The 16,496-nt window shown below is 37.0% G+C and overlaps 1 protein-coding gene across 2 annotated transcripts in view; it reads right to left on the bottom strand.

The window, feature by feature from the left end:
• kcnq1.1 (potassium voltage-gated channel, KQT-like subfamily, member 1.1) overlaps positions 1-16,496 on the bottom strand; it is a 108,796-nt gene that overhangs the window by 46,377 nt on the left and 45,923 nt on the right. For both annotated transcript variants that reach the window (XM_074667029.1, XM_074667030.1), the window contains exon 6: positions 6,325-6,453. In XM_074667029.1, coding sequence (XP_074523130.1) covers positions 6,325-6,453 — 129 coding nt within the window. The remainder of the gene's footprint in view (positions 1-6,324; positions 6,454-16,496) is intronic.

Below are 16,496 nucleotides of genomic sequence, written 5' to 3'. Positions count from 1 at the left end.
AGTTCAATCAGTGGTCCCCAAGCACTGTCCCGTGGGTCAAGTGGTGAATAAAAAATACTCAACTTACATTATTTCAGTTTGATTTATTATCTGATTCTAAACAATGTTTTATTTGAAAAAAGACCAGATTCTCTTGATAAAAACCCGTCTATGACTCATTCTTGACTCCAAAACCCCAAGCTAGCAAAATGAGCAAAAAACAAAGATCTTTGGAAATATTCTTTTAGGAAGGGCAAAAAAGCCAGTGAGGAGACAGAATAATAGCCAGTGTGTAAAATTATTGTCTGACATTCAACTGAGGACCACTGAGTTCAATAATAGCATAAAACCATAGCTGAGCGACACGGTGTACCCAGCTAATTAATCCAAAGAAAAACGTGACACAGTAAACAAAAATCAACTATAAGAGACATCCAGCGACTCATCTTCTTTGTGTTTGTCATGTGGCTCTTTAATACAAAGAACACTCAATCTTTGTTTCAGAGAAGGCTGTGTGCCACCAGGAGAAATGCAGCCACTGCCCCACAGGAAGTGGCGATTCCTTTAGACCAATCCACAGACTGCAGTGTTGTAGCTCCACCTTTGGGGATAGGGTCGGTTCAGTTTCGCACCCCAACAGAAGGGTCCCAAAAAGTGGGACAGTACAGGTTAGTTATTTGGGGATCTGTCCCTGGATTAGTCAGTGGAAATGCCAAAAAATGGTTTTAGACATCATGATCCTGTTTTGTCATGTTATTGTACTCAAATTTCTAAGTTTTTTTCTTCTTGTAGATTAGTTGGTTGGTTAAAATTTAAATTTTTCTTCAGGACATTTCACTCAAACCCAAAAGATTGGACATCATGGTGTCATAGGAGGACAAGTCAGCAGACCACCAAAGTACATCAGCTGGGCTTCATCATAAACGTCATGTAGAAATGTAACAGTAATCCATCCAGCTGTTATTCCAGCCGAGAGCAAATGATGGATTGACTGACCAGCTCTGCGCGCCCTGGAGGGCTAACGGGCAGAGTGAAAAGACTTCAGAAAAACAGATTTAAATGGAAGTGTTAAGAAGAAACAGCTGGTGTGTTATGGGCTAGTGCAAGGCGCCAATCTCATGTTCCTCTTAGATCACATTTCCCAGAAGCAGACCTAACGCCTGAGCACCTCTCCTCCGGTCAAAGCACCAGCAGCACCAGTTTATTCAGAGGGACCCCAGAGGGCACCTCAGAGAGCTGCTGATCGATTCCTGCTCCTGAACTTCAGCGAGTGTCATCACACACTGCTGTGCTTTCTTCTTCTGTGGTTGCTTCAGAAAGTTAAAGCATCTTCCAGCTGACAAACCTGAGAGGAATTCACCCTGGACAAACAGGCCGTTGACATCAGGGCAGACTTCGACTCCCCCAGGAACTAAACCCCAGCTGGATCCCACTCAGCTCCTGGAGTCCAGGAGTCGAAGTGTCCTTGGGCGACACTCTGAAACCCAAGTTGTTCCCTGAAGGCACAACCATCGGTGTGTGAATGAGATTAAATTAGTTCCTGACGGGCGGTCTGGCACTAAGGATAGCTGACTCTGCCATCAGTGTGTGAGTGTGTGAGTGTGTGTGAGAGGGTGAATGTAGGAGTGTTAACAGAGATCTGGATGGTTGGAAGACAGACCATTTCCACATATTATTTACTGTTTAATCTCTTCATTGGTGTTAATCAGACTTCCCTCTCACGCTTACAGTTAATCAAAACCGCAGCTGCTCATCTTTTAACAGGAGCACGAAAACAGGAACACATCACCCTGATTTTGGCGTCCCTCCCTAGGCTCTCTCTTCATTTTAAAATTTATTTTTTGCTTTTAAATCTTTAAATGGATCAATAAACACTCTTTTGCTTTTAATTCAGCATTACAGTTACGTGTTCTCTGTTCTTTTATGTCTTTTATGGTCTTATCCTCTTTGTTTTTATGGCTCTTATTTGTTTCTATGTGTTGTTTTATTTTATTTGTTTTATTGATGTTCTTATTTGATTTTTTTTACTGTGCAGCACTTTAGTAAAGTTGACTTTTTTAAATTTAAATAAAGAGGATTGGATTGGATTTTTAAGAAATGAAAGTTATTTATTTATTTGTTTATTTATTTATTTATTTATTTTATTTATTTATTTATTTTTTCATTTATTACATGTATTACTTTTATAATAATAATAATAATTATTATTATTTATAATAATAATAATAATAAAATAATAACAACAACAATAATAATAATAATAATAATAATAATAATAATAATAATAATAATAATAATGATAATTTTAATAATAATAATAATAATAATAATAATAAAAATAATAATAATAAAAATTATTATTATTATTATTATTATAATTTATTAGTTTATTGTCAGGGACCATGCAAAACAAAGAAAACTGTTAGCCAGATTTAGCTATAGAGCTAATTTTCATCAAGATGTAAAAACCATAAAGAGTAAATAATGAAACATGTCTACTAGCATTAAAAATAATACAAATTCAACAACAATTCATCACTAAAAACAAGACATTTAAACTGACATTTCATTATTTTCAGTTGATGCATTTGTAGGATTAAATCAGCGATCACATGATTGTTTTTCCTTGAGCCATAATTTCAGCTACTTTAAAGATGCTGTGAGGAGCATCTGTTTTGATTGCACTCCATCGCCACCTTGTGGTCTGAAGTCTCCGCACACTGTCGTGAATTACTTTTAGCGAGTCGTATGTTTTTTTTTAAAACTAAATGGAGATCAGATAGAAACAAATTTTCTTTGTTCAAGTCAACATTTTACTGGATACAACGCGCTGAGGTAAGGTTTAAATCAGTACAGTTATGTAGTGATATGGTTTGAAACATTACACCAAGCAAACGTTGTAGTAGCCGGCTTTATGTTAGCCTAGTGCTCCAGCCTATCTGTAGGCTAACGTGACAACAGGCTAACACTTTCAGTTTGTAAGTAGGTTACTAGTCGTCTATATTTATCACAGCTGACAGCCCGGTGCTCTGAGACGTGTATGTAATGTGTAACGTTAGTGAATCCTGGTTATGTCCTGCCAGTTATCTACCAATCAGAGCTAACGTAACCTCACTCTTCATTTTATTGATAGACTCTCAAGTTTGAACAGACCACTGCAGAATAACATTAGCACAAAGAATTTTAGCCCTTTTAGCCTTTAGCTCGTGCTCTATCTTTCCCCTCTTCCCATCTTTCTCCTGCTCGTCTGTCCTTTTTCTGTCTGACAGTTAGGCTCCAGTGTCCACCATCACTACAAAATTAATCACAGAAATTGTTTTCAGCAGAGAAAAACACAGATCTCTCTTCTCTCTTTGAAACTTTGTCAGCAGACATCTCCTGCTAGAAAAAGTCATTGAGTGCATGTTTGGTTTAGCAGCGCCCAAAGGTAACTGATGCCAGACATGTCTGAAATGTAAAAGAGAAGTGACACTATAAATACGTTCTCCCTGTAAGTGTGTGTTCTGTCAAACATATATAATATATACCTTTTTAAACATTTACATATGATCTAAACAGCAGAGACAGCTGTCAGATCAGCTTCTGTTGAGCCAGCCAAGCGTTGCCTCTTTACTGTAGCACATGAATCTGTCTTCAATCCCTGACTCTGACTTTTGTTTTTATATGCAGAAAATTTCTCAAACCCCAAGTGTTGAAGAGTAGACCCTGACCCCCTTAAAACTCAGGGTAAATAATGTGTAAATATTGTAGGTAAGCACACATATATATGAGGGGAGTTGTAATAACTGCTGTGTGTGTGTGTGTCTGTGTGTGTATTGTTTTTAATATCAGTCCCAGAAGTTCCCCAGAAGCAGTGTGGGTGGTGACTTATTGTCTGAAAATAAAATTCCATCCCGTACTCTCCACACTACATGCTTTTTTTCTGTTTGTATTAGCGGCCCACTGGATGTGCCCAAGGGTTTTCACACTACTCCTACAGTAACAACAGTAGTACAGATAAAACAGCGTTTATATTTGACCTTTCACTTTAAAAAAAAACAGCTTGTAAAGAGTCCGTGTTTGCTGCAAAATCAGACTTAAGGCACGACAGAGTAGTCAGTAGAAACAATATTTAGAAGGTGAGTCATTACATTTCCTATCATAGTGGTAACATGAAAGCTCTGTGTCTGATCGAATGGAGACATTAAGTGATTAACATATATCATATCTCTCTTGAATCCGACATGATCATGACTGATTTGATTCCAACATCATTATGAGGTAGGGCTGGGGGATTTATCGAAAAATATTCAAAACAAACATTTAGAGTTTCTTACCTACTTAAAACTGCAGAGGTTGGTTATTTTGCCTCAATTCTCTCTCTGCTAATACACCATCCATACGTTTACATGCAGCCTAAGAAATTGGACTATGAGCTACAACATTGGGCTGTTAACATGCATGTAAACAGGTTAATCAGACTGAGAACGGACTGAGCAAAGTAACACATGTAGATAATGTGATTGTTGACAGCAGTCGGATTCAGCAGGACTCTGGAGGTCTCTGACCAGGAGCGTCATGGAGGAAAACTCAAACACCCAGCTGACTTGGGCCCAAAAGGAATGCCATGTCAGATATTTGGACCATAGACTGTATATAGAGTGGACAGCATGACTCCACTGTTCACACACAGGGATGTGAGAAAGATTTCTACCAGGTGTATTAATTTTTTAAAGTTTGACCACAGCCCATCTGGAATGACTGGGGAGACAGATTTGACCTATACTACAGCCAGTCATTAGAGGGGGCAGTTTTTGTGGAGACCTCACATCGAACTAAGCAAAATGACAGGCCTGATTACCCGATTACAGTCTTGAGAGATATATATATATATATATATATATATATATATAAATATATCTCAGTGGCAAATGCTGGTCAGTCAAGGAGGGGCCTACATCATAAATTTCATTATTTATTTAAACATAAATTCTACCCTCCATTCCTTGTCAAGAAAATGATCTGTGACCCTGTCGTACCAACCAGGTGTGTTTCTCAAGGGATTTTACCAGTGTTCTCTCAAAGGCCAGCAGAGCTAGACTGCTTAAACGGCCCTGGCCCATTGTGTTGCTGGTGTAAGACTTGAGCTGCTTTGAACAGGAGAAGCTCCTCTCTACAGAGGATGCTCCGGTGGAGGGTTATACTTCAAGATCTCTGACTGGCTCATTTTACTATCAATCAAAAAGGGATTGGGCCTTAGACAGATCATCCAATCATCATGCAGAAGCCCAGCGTCCAGGCCAGCCCACTGCCTCATAGACCCCCAGAGACGCTGGGGGCATCCGTTGGGTGGGACAAAGCCCGGCGTTTATCCAATGACCGTCCAGTTTCCACAGTGGAACAACCCACTCTACGCTTCCCCGCTGAAGTCAGAAGACGCTCAGCGTCCGACTGTGTTAAAGCGCTGAGACGCTGCGGCGGGGATGAATGAGAAGGAGGTGGAGCCAGTTACCTGTGATAGGAGCTGATTCTGAACCAAAGATGAAGGAATTCTAGCTCAGATTTAGTCAATGAAATGTAAACACAGCAGAACATATCACTTATATCACTTTTTGGGGATATTTTAGGGGAAGCTGAGCTTCCCTTGCAGTCTTAGAGCAATTGCCATATATATATATATATATATATATATATATATATATATATATATATATATATATATATATATATATATATATATATATATATATATATATATATATATATATTCATTATTTTCTATTACAACTATGATATTCCAAACAAATAGGAAAAATAACAGCTCAGTATTTTTGTTATGTGGTGGTAAAGACTCAGACTGCCCCAACAACTGGGAGTGCGATGTATCCGAGTAGAAGTACCAGATCAGGACTCGGTATTGACAGATACTTAAGATTAAAGGACTTGGAATCAGGGGCAAAAAAACAGTTTAAAAAACTAATATTTTCTACAGTCTATGGTTTGGACACACTTTGGCTACGATAACGATGGCGTGGATCAAAAAGTAGTGAAGTACTTTTTTCACAAGGTGAAAAGTATTTCATATATTGACACTGCAGGGTTAAAATGATTTATTTTCCTACTCTATTGTTTCAACAACAAAAAAATGAATTTTTCATCTGTGCATTCTCATTCAAGTTGTTAGTTTTAAAACCAGAGAAACATTTACTGAATAAACTGAGCTGAAGGTGGGATAATCGTGCGTTCACTGAAAATCGAGGTAGAAGGTCTAATAACTGGAATTTGATTGTTACCACAACCGCCCAGCCCTAACATGAGACACACACACAGACGTAGAAAGACTTAGACTCTCTTTAAACCACTTACCACTCCCCACCACAGGGAATCAGCATAATTACTAAACATGGAATGTTCTTCCTCTCGCTCCACCAGGTAGACGAAGTACGAGGCGAAGATCAGACTCAGAAATCCGATGTATAAGGTCGTGATCAGCTCCTGAAATACACACAAACAAGAGCAAGACTTATTTCTAAAGCAGTAACATCAAGGAGGTTATTTCGGTGTATAACCAGAACGTAATGAGGGGGGTTACAGAATATCTGTGAGTCTGTCTCTGCTCTGTCTTATGTAAGAGCGCAATCTCTATTCATAGTCACATGAGTGAACTGCTGCGTGGCCCGTAATGTGACATATGGATGTGAATATTCATGCAAAATATGCTGTGAGTGTGATGACAGAAATTTCTTGGTGTTTTGCCGTCTCTGCAAGAATTTAAGCTAAAACCAGATTCACACTTGCTTGTATCACTTCCGAAACAATTATCATATTAAAGGGTGAGGCTTCATTTATTCCATTTTTCATAAGTTTCTGGAAACTTCCTGTTGAGACTAAAGTGAGAACTTTTAATCTGTCCGGAGACTTTCTGACTCCTCAGGCCTGTGCTCACTCTCAGAGGAAAATCTTTCATCATGGATCACACATGAAATAAGAATTCTGCAAAACTGATGTCACAAATACTTCCTGCTCTTTAATCTGTCTTCACAAATATTAACTTTGCCTTATTTAGTCATGGTCACACATCTATGCTCTTGAATTGGTGAATGAAACACACGCCTCCGATGGATAAACTCAGTCACATTTCCACTTTGCACCAAGTTCAACTTGTTTTCCACTATTACAAGTAGAGTCACGTCTTTAACCACTGAGAGTGTGTGGTTGACCTCGCTTGGCACCGTTCACATTCAGGAAAACAAGGTACAAATTTAGCCCCAGCGGGTGCCGGTCTACCCCCTGTATCTGCTGATGTGTTATTGTGTCCTCACTCTCATATGGGCAGCACTCTCAGGTTTTCTACTCCACAATCCCACCACCTCTACACTGCCAGATTCACTTTTGGCATTTTGTGAAGAATTTCTTCCTCTGAATTTTTCCAGGAAACTTTTCACCTTGGTTAAAAATCTGGCTGGATTTTTGGCCTTGATGCTTTCTGATGTCTGTTTTTCATAAGATTAGAAGGCTTGCTCTGTGCTGATACTGTTAGCATGTATGACAGAAGTTGAACTATGCAGTTTTTGATTGGATATTGAGTTAAGGTTGTTATAAATGACAGCATATGTGCATCTCAAAACAGCACTGTGAAAACTGAAATCAAAGTAAGTGATTTTGTCTTAGTGTCCTCACACTTAGGGAAAGGAAACTATTGCATTTAATACGTCTCTTTCTTATTATTCTGTCTGCGCTTTGAACCCTAATTTGACCCCCTAAACTTGCTAAAAAATCACCAAATCAGCACACACCTCAGATTTGCCCAAAAAGTTGATATCTAATATAAAAATTGACCAAAATGTGCTCTCTAGCGCCACCTAGGCCCACTAAAACAGCTCTCAATGGCTGTAGGAATGTGGTAGAAAGATCTAACTAATTTCAAAATGTTTGTCTCATTGAGATGCACAAATTATATGCAGACACCCCTGACTTATCTCAAACAGGAAGCTGGCAATTTGCCTTTCAAATTAAGATTTGGCCATATTCTTGGGCCTCAAACAAAATGGATCTTCTCCCAGGCCATAAATGGTATCAGCTTGAAATTTGCTCAGATGACAGAGTGGGCCCTGCTTTACAAAAGCTCTGTAGGAGTTTGTAGTTTCTTAAACGGTTTTCGAATGACGAGCCCTCAAAGTTGGTAAAACTCAAAGAAGCCCTTCCAGTAACCTCATTTAGAATGAATGGGTGAGGAGGATCCAGCTCTGCAGCAGTTAGGCCTCTACAAAAAAAAAGTAAAAGTGGTACAGCTCTTGAAAATGACATAAATGGAATCCTGACAAAATTTACTACAAAAATATCTGATTTTTACAGAGATTTGGCCAAAAAGTTGATATCTAATATAAAAATTGACCAAAATGTGCTCTCTAGCGCCAACTAGGCCCACTCAAACTGCTCTCAATGACAGTAGGAATGTGTTAGAAAGATCTAACTAATGTCAAAATGTTCGTCTCATTGAGATGCACAAATTATATGCAGACACCCCTGACTTATCTCAAACAGGAAGCTGGCAATTTGCCTTTCATATTAAAATTTGGCCATATTCTTGGGCCTCAAACAAAATGGATCTTCTCCCAGGCCATAAATGGTATCAGCTTGAAATTTGCTCAGATGACAGAGTGGGCCCTGCTTTACAAAAGCTCTGTAGGAGTTTGTAGTTTCTTAAACGGTTTTCGAATGACGAGCTCTCAAAGTTGGTAAAACTCAAAGAAGCCCTTTTAGCAACCCCCATTAAAATGAATGGGAGAGGAGGATCCAGCTCCACACAAGCTGCGGCAGTTAGGCGTCTACACAAAAAGTAAAAGTGGTACAGCTTTAAAACTGACATAGATGGATTCCTGACAAAATTTACTACAAAAGTATTTTGTTTTTTACAGAGATTTGATCAAAATTGTGGCATCTATGAGGAGACGTTTTAAAACTTCAGTCAGTGTCACTCCTGAGAGGGCAGCAGTTGGTGATGATGTCACAAGGATTGAGAGTTCCGTGCAGCTGGTCATGTGACTCACTGAAGGCGGGAAAATGGAATGAGTAATACACACATTATGAAAGAATGAAACCTTGACAGTGGAGGTGAAACTGGTAACTTATGCTGCTTACAGCTTTAATTTTGGTAGAAATTGTTTAATTAAAGTTAATGGAAGCTGCATTCACCTGGAAAGTCCTGAAAACCGTTTTATAAGAATATATTAAAAAATAAAAATGATGCCTGAAATGTGAAGAAGAGGTAATACCTGTCTTGTTTACTAAACTAAGAATAATGTCTGAACACCAGATTCCTCTTTGCAGATATTTTTAATGCCTTTCCAAGCAAGTCACATGTCTTTATTTTAACATGTAGACATACAACTTTTTCTGGACTTGTCAGGTGAATTCTGCTCAAAATATAAGACATGAACACATATTTTGACTTCATTTTCCACTGAATGGCAAACATCCTGCAGACGAGGTATTGGTAGAAAGCATGAAGCCTGGTTGGTTGAATTCCATCACCCCTGGCTTAGAAAAAAATATTTCATAATTAGGATTCTGCTAAACTGCAAAAATATTCTCGTTCAGATCCTAGTGACCTCTGCGGAATAAATTTATTTTTCTGACTCTCATTTCAGAGAGTTTGAAACGGGGCAAAATGACTTCTCATGTCTGGTTATGACGAACAAAAGCACAGAGGGCAATCACAGACATGACTTGTTTACATATTAATATTAATGCCACAGGGTGGGTGTCAGTGAAGACAATTTGCAAATTATCAAAAAGCACTTCTTTCTTCAATTTTACATGGAGAAGGTTCTCAGTGTGTCAGTATTTAACAGTGAAAAGACACATGATGAGTTTCTTTGTGAAAAATAACATTTTACTGTGAAATTACAGTAAATTCTTGGTGAAACTGCTGCAAGTTATTTACGGTAAATTCAAACTATCCTAAGTTAATTTAACTGAATTTACTGCAAATTGCATACATTTAAAAACACAGTATATTGGTAGCAGCAGTTTCACTACCCTTACAAAAGAAAAACATATTGCAGCATATTGGAAAATATCATGTCGTATATTAGGTAATATATTCCCATATATGAGATTTAGTATTTATATTTTCCATTATATATTGCAATATATGGAAAGCGGCAATCATTTGGATATTTTGCAATATATTGCAATATATTTCATGAATATATAATATATTGTTTATGTGCCCTCAATATATGATTCCATGTATATCAAATATGTAATATATTGGAAAAATAATATATTACAATATATTACAATACATTTAAAAAAATAAATTGGTACACATATTTTTCTTTCGTAAGGGTAGTTTCTTCACTGTATTGAAAAGATACAGAAACGTATTGTTGTATTGTCAAAATGTGTGATGTAACGTTATCAGTGTATTACTAGTAAAATTCAAACCAATTAACTTCCATGTAAAAATTTTCGAAACATATAATAAAAAATAAAACTATATAAAAAAACAACAACAACAACAGAAGGACTCGGGCGTATTACACCAAACACTCTTTTTTTACATACTCTATAACTGTAGGAATCAAAGAAATGATAACATCACATTAGACCCTGGATTATTCAAATAAAATCTCCTAATTAAACTTAATTCACCATTAATCAAATGTGTTGATTAACTTGTTAAAATAACACAGCTAAAATACATTAAGTCACAGGGGATCAGGGGAAATATTGAGCATTGAACTTGTTTTTCTTCCATTTGGTGATTTTTTATGCTCCAATTTGTCTAAAACTGTCTCCACTTTTCCTCAGGGGAAACTTGTTTCATCAAAATAATCCATCTTTCTTCATGGATTATTAATCACACAGATTCAAACATGACAGGGGGATTCATTTTCTGTGCTTTATTGTAACTAAAACACAAAAACAAAAGTTTCATTTTCAGACGCATTAGTTAAGTCCTCACCTTTGGGTGTTAACTCAGAAACTCATTGGTCTTTAAAAGGTAGTTTCTGCAGGATTATACTAAAGAAACGCCAATTTTTACAGGAATAATCCTGCTCAGTCGTCTCCTATGGGCTGATGTACATGTGTGTCAGTGTCCGTGTCTGCCTCAACCCCCTCCTCTGCCTGGATGCTGGTGTTCTGTTTTTTTTTCAGGACTTTCTGGGTGGAGAGTGAGGGTGGTTACATCAGCCAATCACAGCACGCCCAGTAAACAAATGGCTTTGTGTGTTGATGATAGCAAGTGGAAGCTAATCAGAGAAGCTACTGTAACAGTTGAGAATATGAAATGTCCCTTAAACAAGGTGTATGTTGTGTCGCCTATAGGGGATACCATAACAGGTGTAATGTGGTCATACTTCTGCACCCTCATCAGGATCCTAGCGGCGCTGTTTTTGGATATATTGAAGTTTTTGTAGGCTCTTGTTAGGAGTCCTGATGAGGAGTGCGTTGCAGTATTCGAGACTTAAGGAGACAAAGGCATGGACACATTTTTCAGCAGCGACAAAGTAAAGGACGGAGTTTTGCAATGTGTCTTATGTTGCGTACCCACCGAAAGCGTTGAGAGCGAATGTATTTGAGGATCAAGTGAAATCGCGTCGTGCTAGATGCTCAAGTTTTGACGCTGGTACGTTGCACGAAAAGTCCGCCATCATCATTTCATCGTCGAACATGGCTCCAATCACCACCATCGCTGCTCTGTACCAAGGTTAAAATAGTTCTGGATTATAGTTTAGTTTTAGTTAGTTTTGACATTTTTTTCCATTGCAGTTTAGTTTCAATTAGTTTTGGAGCGGGCATTCTAGTTTTTATATAGTTTTAATTTTTGCAACAAGGCTTAGTTTTAGTTTAGTTTTAGTTTAGTTTTAGTTTAGTTTAAATTTTGTCATACCTAATTAACCAGGCGCAGGATTCAAAAAGGTCAAAAGTATTTTGTAATACTGTTTATTTTCCAGTCCAACATAGTGCTCACTGCTCAGTCAATGCTGATATTGAACTGTTGGCTGCTGCCTTAAACATAAGAAATAATATAAACTTAGTATAAAAAATATAAACATAAATCATATAAAATAATGTTAACATGAATTAAATAAAAATAATAAAATCATAAATTATGTAAAACAATAAAATATGAGCTTTAATAATTAGAAACTTGGACTCTGTAACAATAAAGTCAGACTCACATAAAATTAAACTATTTCAGATGCTCTGATTCATTTCTCCACTATGTTTTGTCATAGCACAGCGCACAGCCAGTCAGTGCAGTAAACAAGCTCGTCCCAGTCCGTCGCTATGATGCTGCTGTCCGGCACTGACAACTGCCGAAAACTGTCGTAAAATTGGTTGGGAAAACGTGTCGGATTAATTTAAATCCTAAAGGCTGTTAATATTGTCAGAAACTATAACAAAGGACATTTTGTCTTTTATTTTAGGTAGTTTCAGTTAGTTGTGTGATCACAAGATACAGTTTTAGTTTACTTATCGTTTTTATTTTATTTTCTAGTTTCTATTAGTTTGAGTTAACTGCATTGTATTTTAAATTTTAGTTTTCCTTTTTAGATTCGTTTTAGTTAACTACTATAACCTTGCTCTGTACCTGCTGTAAAGAAGTCAGCTGTGGGCTAGGCACCGACATCGCTACTGGATGCATGCTACCCTATGGAGACAGTGTGAGCTCAGTGAGTTCCACCGTCTCTTGCAGGAGCTGCGTCTGGACGACGGCCGGTTCCAGCGGTACTTCAGGCTGACTGAAGTAGTGACTTTCTAGTGCTGTCAGGCGATTAAAAGAGTAATCTAATTAATTACAGGATTTGTAATTAATTAATCTAATTAATCACATTTTAATCTCATATCTGCTTAAGGTCCCAAAATAAAGAATTGGAATTCCAGGACATTAAAATTACATTAAAAGACATTAAAAAGCATTTAAAAATAAGGTGGATATATATACAACACATTTTTAGGTACCCTGAGGCATAAGAAACACATGAAAAAAGTTTTATGGTTCTATCTTTACAAAATCTACACAGTCCTGCACCTAAGATAAGCTGATTTGATTTTTAGGACGGTTTTTGCTTCTGTCACAATTTTTACTCGATGTGGACCCAATTTTCACTGCAATATGAACTTCTATACTTCTATGAGGTCAGGAGAACCAGGGCTAAAGGCTAAAAACTGTGAGGAACTATGTACAAAACACTTTTTTCAAGTTTTGGATCAAAGAAAAGTGAAGTATTCTCAGTTTAACATGCTCTGAACACACAAACTGTTGCTCATTGGTGCAGAGCAGCCCCAAGCTGAAACATGACACCAGGAAGATGGAAGCCAATTTTCAAAGAATTCTTTAGATTTAAATACTAGACATTTATCGATCATTCAGGGCTTGTTTGATGAAGTAAAAAGTGGAGAATTATCTGTTTTTTTACAGAATTGAGCAAACGGTTGATTTTCTGTAGATTTTCAAAAAGGACGTGTGAATGAACGAGATGTGGACAGCAGTCCCCTTAACAGCGCTCTCTCTTCCCCCTGGTTCAAAGCATGTGTCTGACGTCAGGTGTGATACATTCAGGGACCGTCGGAAATTTGAAAATCTGACGAGAATACCTCTTTTTCCATGTAGGACAAACGGTTTGTAAACGCCAGACATTTGAAAATAAGTGCGTCTTTGAACGCCCCGCGGGTTTGGGATCCAGATTAATCTGCGTTAATTTTCATAACGCGTTAAAATGACAGCCCTACTAACAAGTAATGAAAATTCCTGTAGACCCTAACTTTAATACTATGTTGAAATATTCTACTTCTACATTCCTGCATTCGACTGGGACCCAAATTTCTTCAACGCTGTGAATTAAACACAGCTCGAAGCACTGTGTTCAAAAATACCCACTCAGCTCTTAAAAATTGAAGAATGAAATAACTGTCTCCCTGTTGAACTGTTCCTGTTCTTGTTGTTTTAACTGTCTCTATAATTGTTTTTAAAGACCATATGCTAAACTCATCGGGGAGCAGCCTTTGTTGAATTGTGCTGAAAGCAAACAAGAACATTATTCATGTTGGGATGTGTTGTTTTCAGTAAACATCATCAGAACAAACACCCACTCTGTAACGTCGCATCATTAATCCTACAAACTGACACTTTCACTATCACTTCCTTTAGCCTTAAATAAATCAAGTCTCATTTGGAGACAATGTGATGATACTCCTGTTTGTCCTTGGCTAAAATTAGACTGGATGTTTACAGACTCTCTGATGATGATTTGGTGTCAGAAACGTTGAGTGAGTACATCAATTAAAACCAGACTTTCCTTTATTTACAGGGTTTGAGTTTTATTATCGAAACATTTATTCCTTCGCTGACAGCTGATGTAAATGACTCCAATATTAGCTCGATGCTTTATGCAGCTACAAAAAGAAGCATAAGTGCATCTGAGTTTAAAATATTCGCAGAAATGAGCTCTGATCACTGGGGGGACATGGATTGAATTCGGATGAATGCTAATCATTATAAATCCGTTTGAAAGCTCGACAGCTGATCTCTCCTGGTGTGTATCAAATATTTATGGAGCATCTTACTGCAGATTGAATGAGGAACTGTCTGCGGTTTGCTTTGCTCAGGAGGTCTAATTGGGCTGGGCTGTAATCCTGTTGGAGTGTGGTTGGAAGACTTCTCAGCAGTGGATCTCTCCCACTGAATGTCTTCTCTTCTCTTACCTAATTGTGTGATTTAGACTGTGTTTAGCCACTCAGAGTGTCAGAGCACCCACTGCACTGGTGTGGACTGAATTCCTAATGAGTGAAACTCTCATTCCTGTCTTGGCCCAAAACTGTCACTCTCAAATTTTTAGAGCAGAAGCAGAAGATAAATGCAAAAAGGAAAGAAATCAATCTGGGGAAAGTTCACCTCTCCTGACGTATCTCAAACCTGTTACACCCCGCACTGATGCTCAGTTTCTGATTGGTGGAACTTCTCCTACTGCGACTCTACACCTTCATCTGGACATCATCTCATCACCACTTTGTCTATGATGACTCGGAGCTCATCCGTTCCTTCTGGTCTACCTGTCACCGCTCTCATAATCACCATCTATCTGCTCAGACTGCTGACTGCAGCGTGCTAGCTTACCAGGCTAAGTTGGCTAGCCACAAACCTGCTAACTTGGATTTTTAACACCCGCTGCTCGCTGTTCACTGATTGTAAGTTTGATTTCTTGTGTTTAACTGAGACGTGGCAGCAACCTAATGACTTTTCTCAATTCAACCAAATCGTCCTGCAAGGGTTTGTTTACTTACAACAAGAAACAGAAAGTATCATCTGTTACCGTACCTCCCTGCATCTCGTTTGGATCCATCTCCCAACAAATTAATGGGACCACTCCCACAGTTTGTACCACCATCTATTGGCCTCTCAAGGCCAACTCTGACTTCCTCTGCATTTTGACTGTCTTATGTTCCTTAACCCCTATTATTCTCTGTAGTTTTAATACATGTATGGCTCAGGGGTCTGCAACCTTTACTTTCATAGGAGCCATTTTACCTCAGCTCACCTGGATTAAAGTCATTCCAGAGCCACAAAATCTACTTTATCTTCACAATAAAGACTATGAAGTGTATGAAATTGTAAACATAGCTAAAACATTGTGAATAATTATTTAAACATTAGGTTTTTGGAATTTAAGAAAATTGTACGTGTGATGTCTTAGTTTTTTTTTTTTTTTAAATAAGTTTGCAAACATTAAAAAAAAAAAATCAAAATTCCAAAAAATATGCAGAAATTTAAAAAATTGGGAATCAGAAAAAAAAAATCTCCAAAATTTACTTTTATTAATTTTTCAAAAATTTGCAAATAAAATGAATTTAAATGTAAAATTAAAAAATTAAAAAAGAAATTGAAAGTTTGATTATGTTACAAAAATGTTATTACTTTTTAAAAGAATACCTGAATGTGTAACATATATCGATAAAATAAGTCAACTCTTTATTTTTGTTGTTTGCTAATGTTTTGCCACATAAAAAGTATGCTTATTAAGCAGGCAGGTTGTCAATTAAATGAATCCATCCACACAGAATTATTATTATTTTTTTCTTCCAGATTTGTCTTTTTGGAGATTTGGTTTCTTCACAACAAAAACTGTAGGTTGTAAAAATTTTATACATAGTTAAAACTAGTGAAAAGTTATCTAAAAAATATGTTTTTTGGAATTTATAAAAGGATACAGCTGATGCCTTGTTTTGTTTGTAAATTTGCAATAATTGCAAATAAATCAATAAAATTTTAAAAAATTGCAAATGTTAACAATTTAAAAAAATGCGAAAAAATGTGGAAAAAATGAAGAAATATTAATTTTCAAACATTTAAATAAATTTGAAAAAAAAGGTCAAATTTTAAAATAATTCTGAAATAAAAAATGAAATTGAATAAATCTGCAAAAATACAAAATCTTTGAAAGAATACTTAAACAGTTTTTTTTTTAGTTCTTTATTTCAAATATATTTAAAACTACAAGGAGCCACTGCAAAGGAGTCAAAGA

The sequence above is a fragment of the Halichoeres trimaculatus genome, unplaced genomic scaffold (genome assembly GCF_033239565.1).
Source record: "Halichoeres trimaculatus isolate MK-OKI-2021-1 unplaced genomic scaffold, fHalTri1.1 fHalTri1_scaffold_3, whole genome shotgun sequence".
Lineage (NCBI taxonomy): Eukaryota > Metazoa > Chordata > Actinopteri > Labriformes > Labridae > Halichoeres > Halichoeres trimaculatus.
Note: the sequence above shows the minus strand (reverse complement) of the source record. Positions and strands in the feature narration are given on the sequence as shown.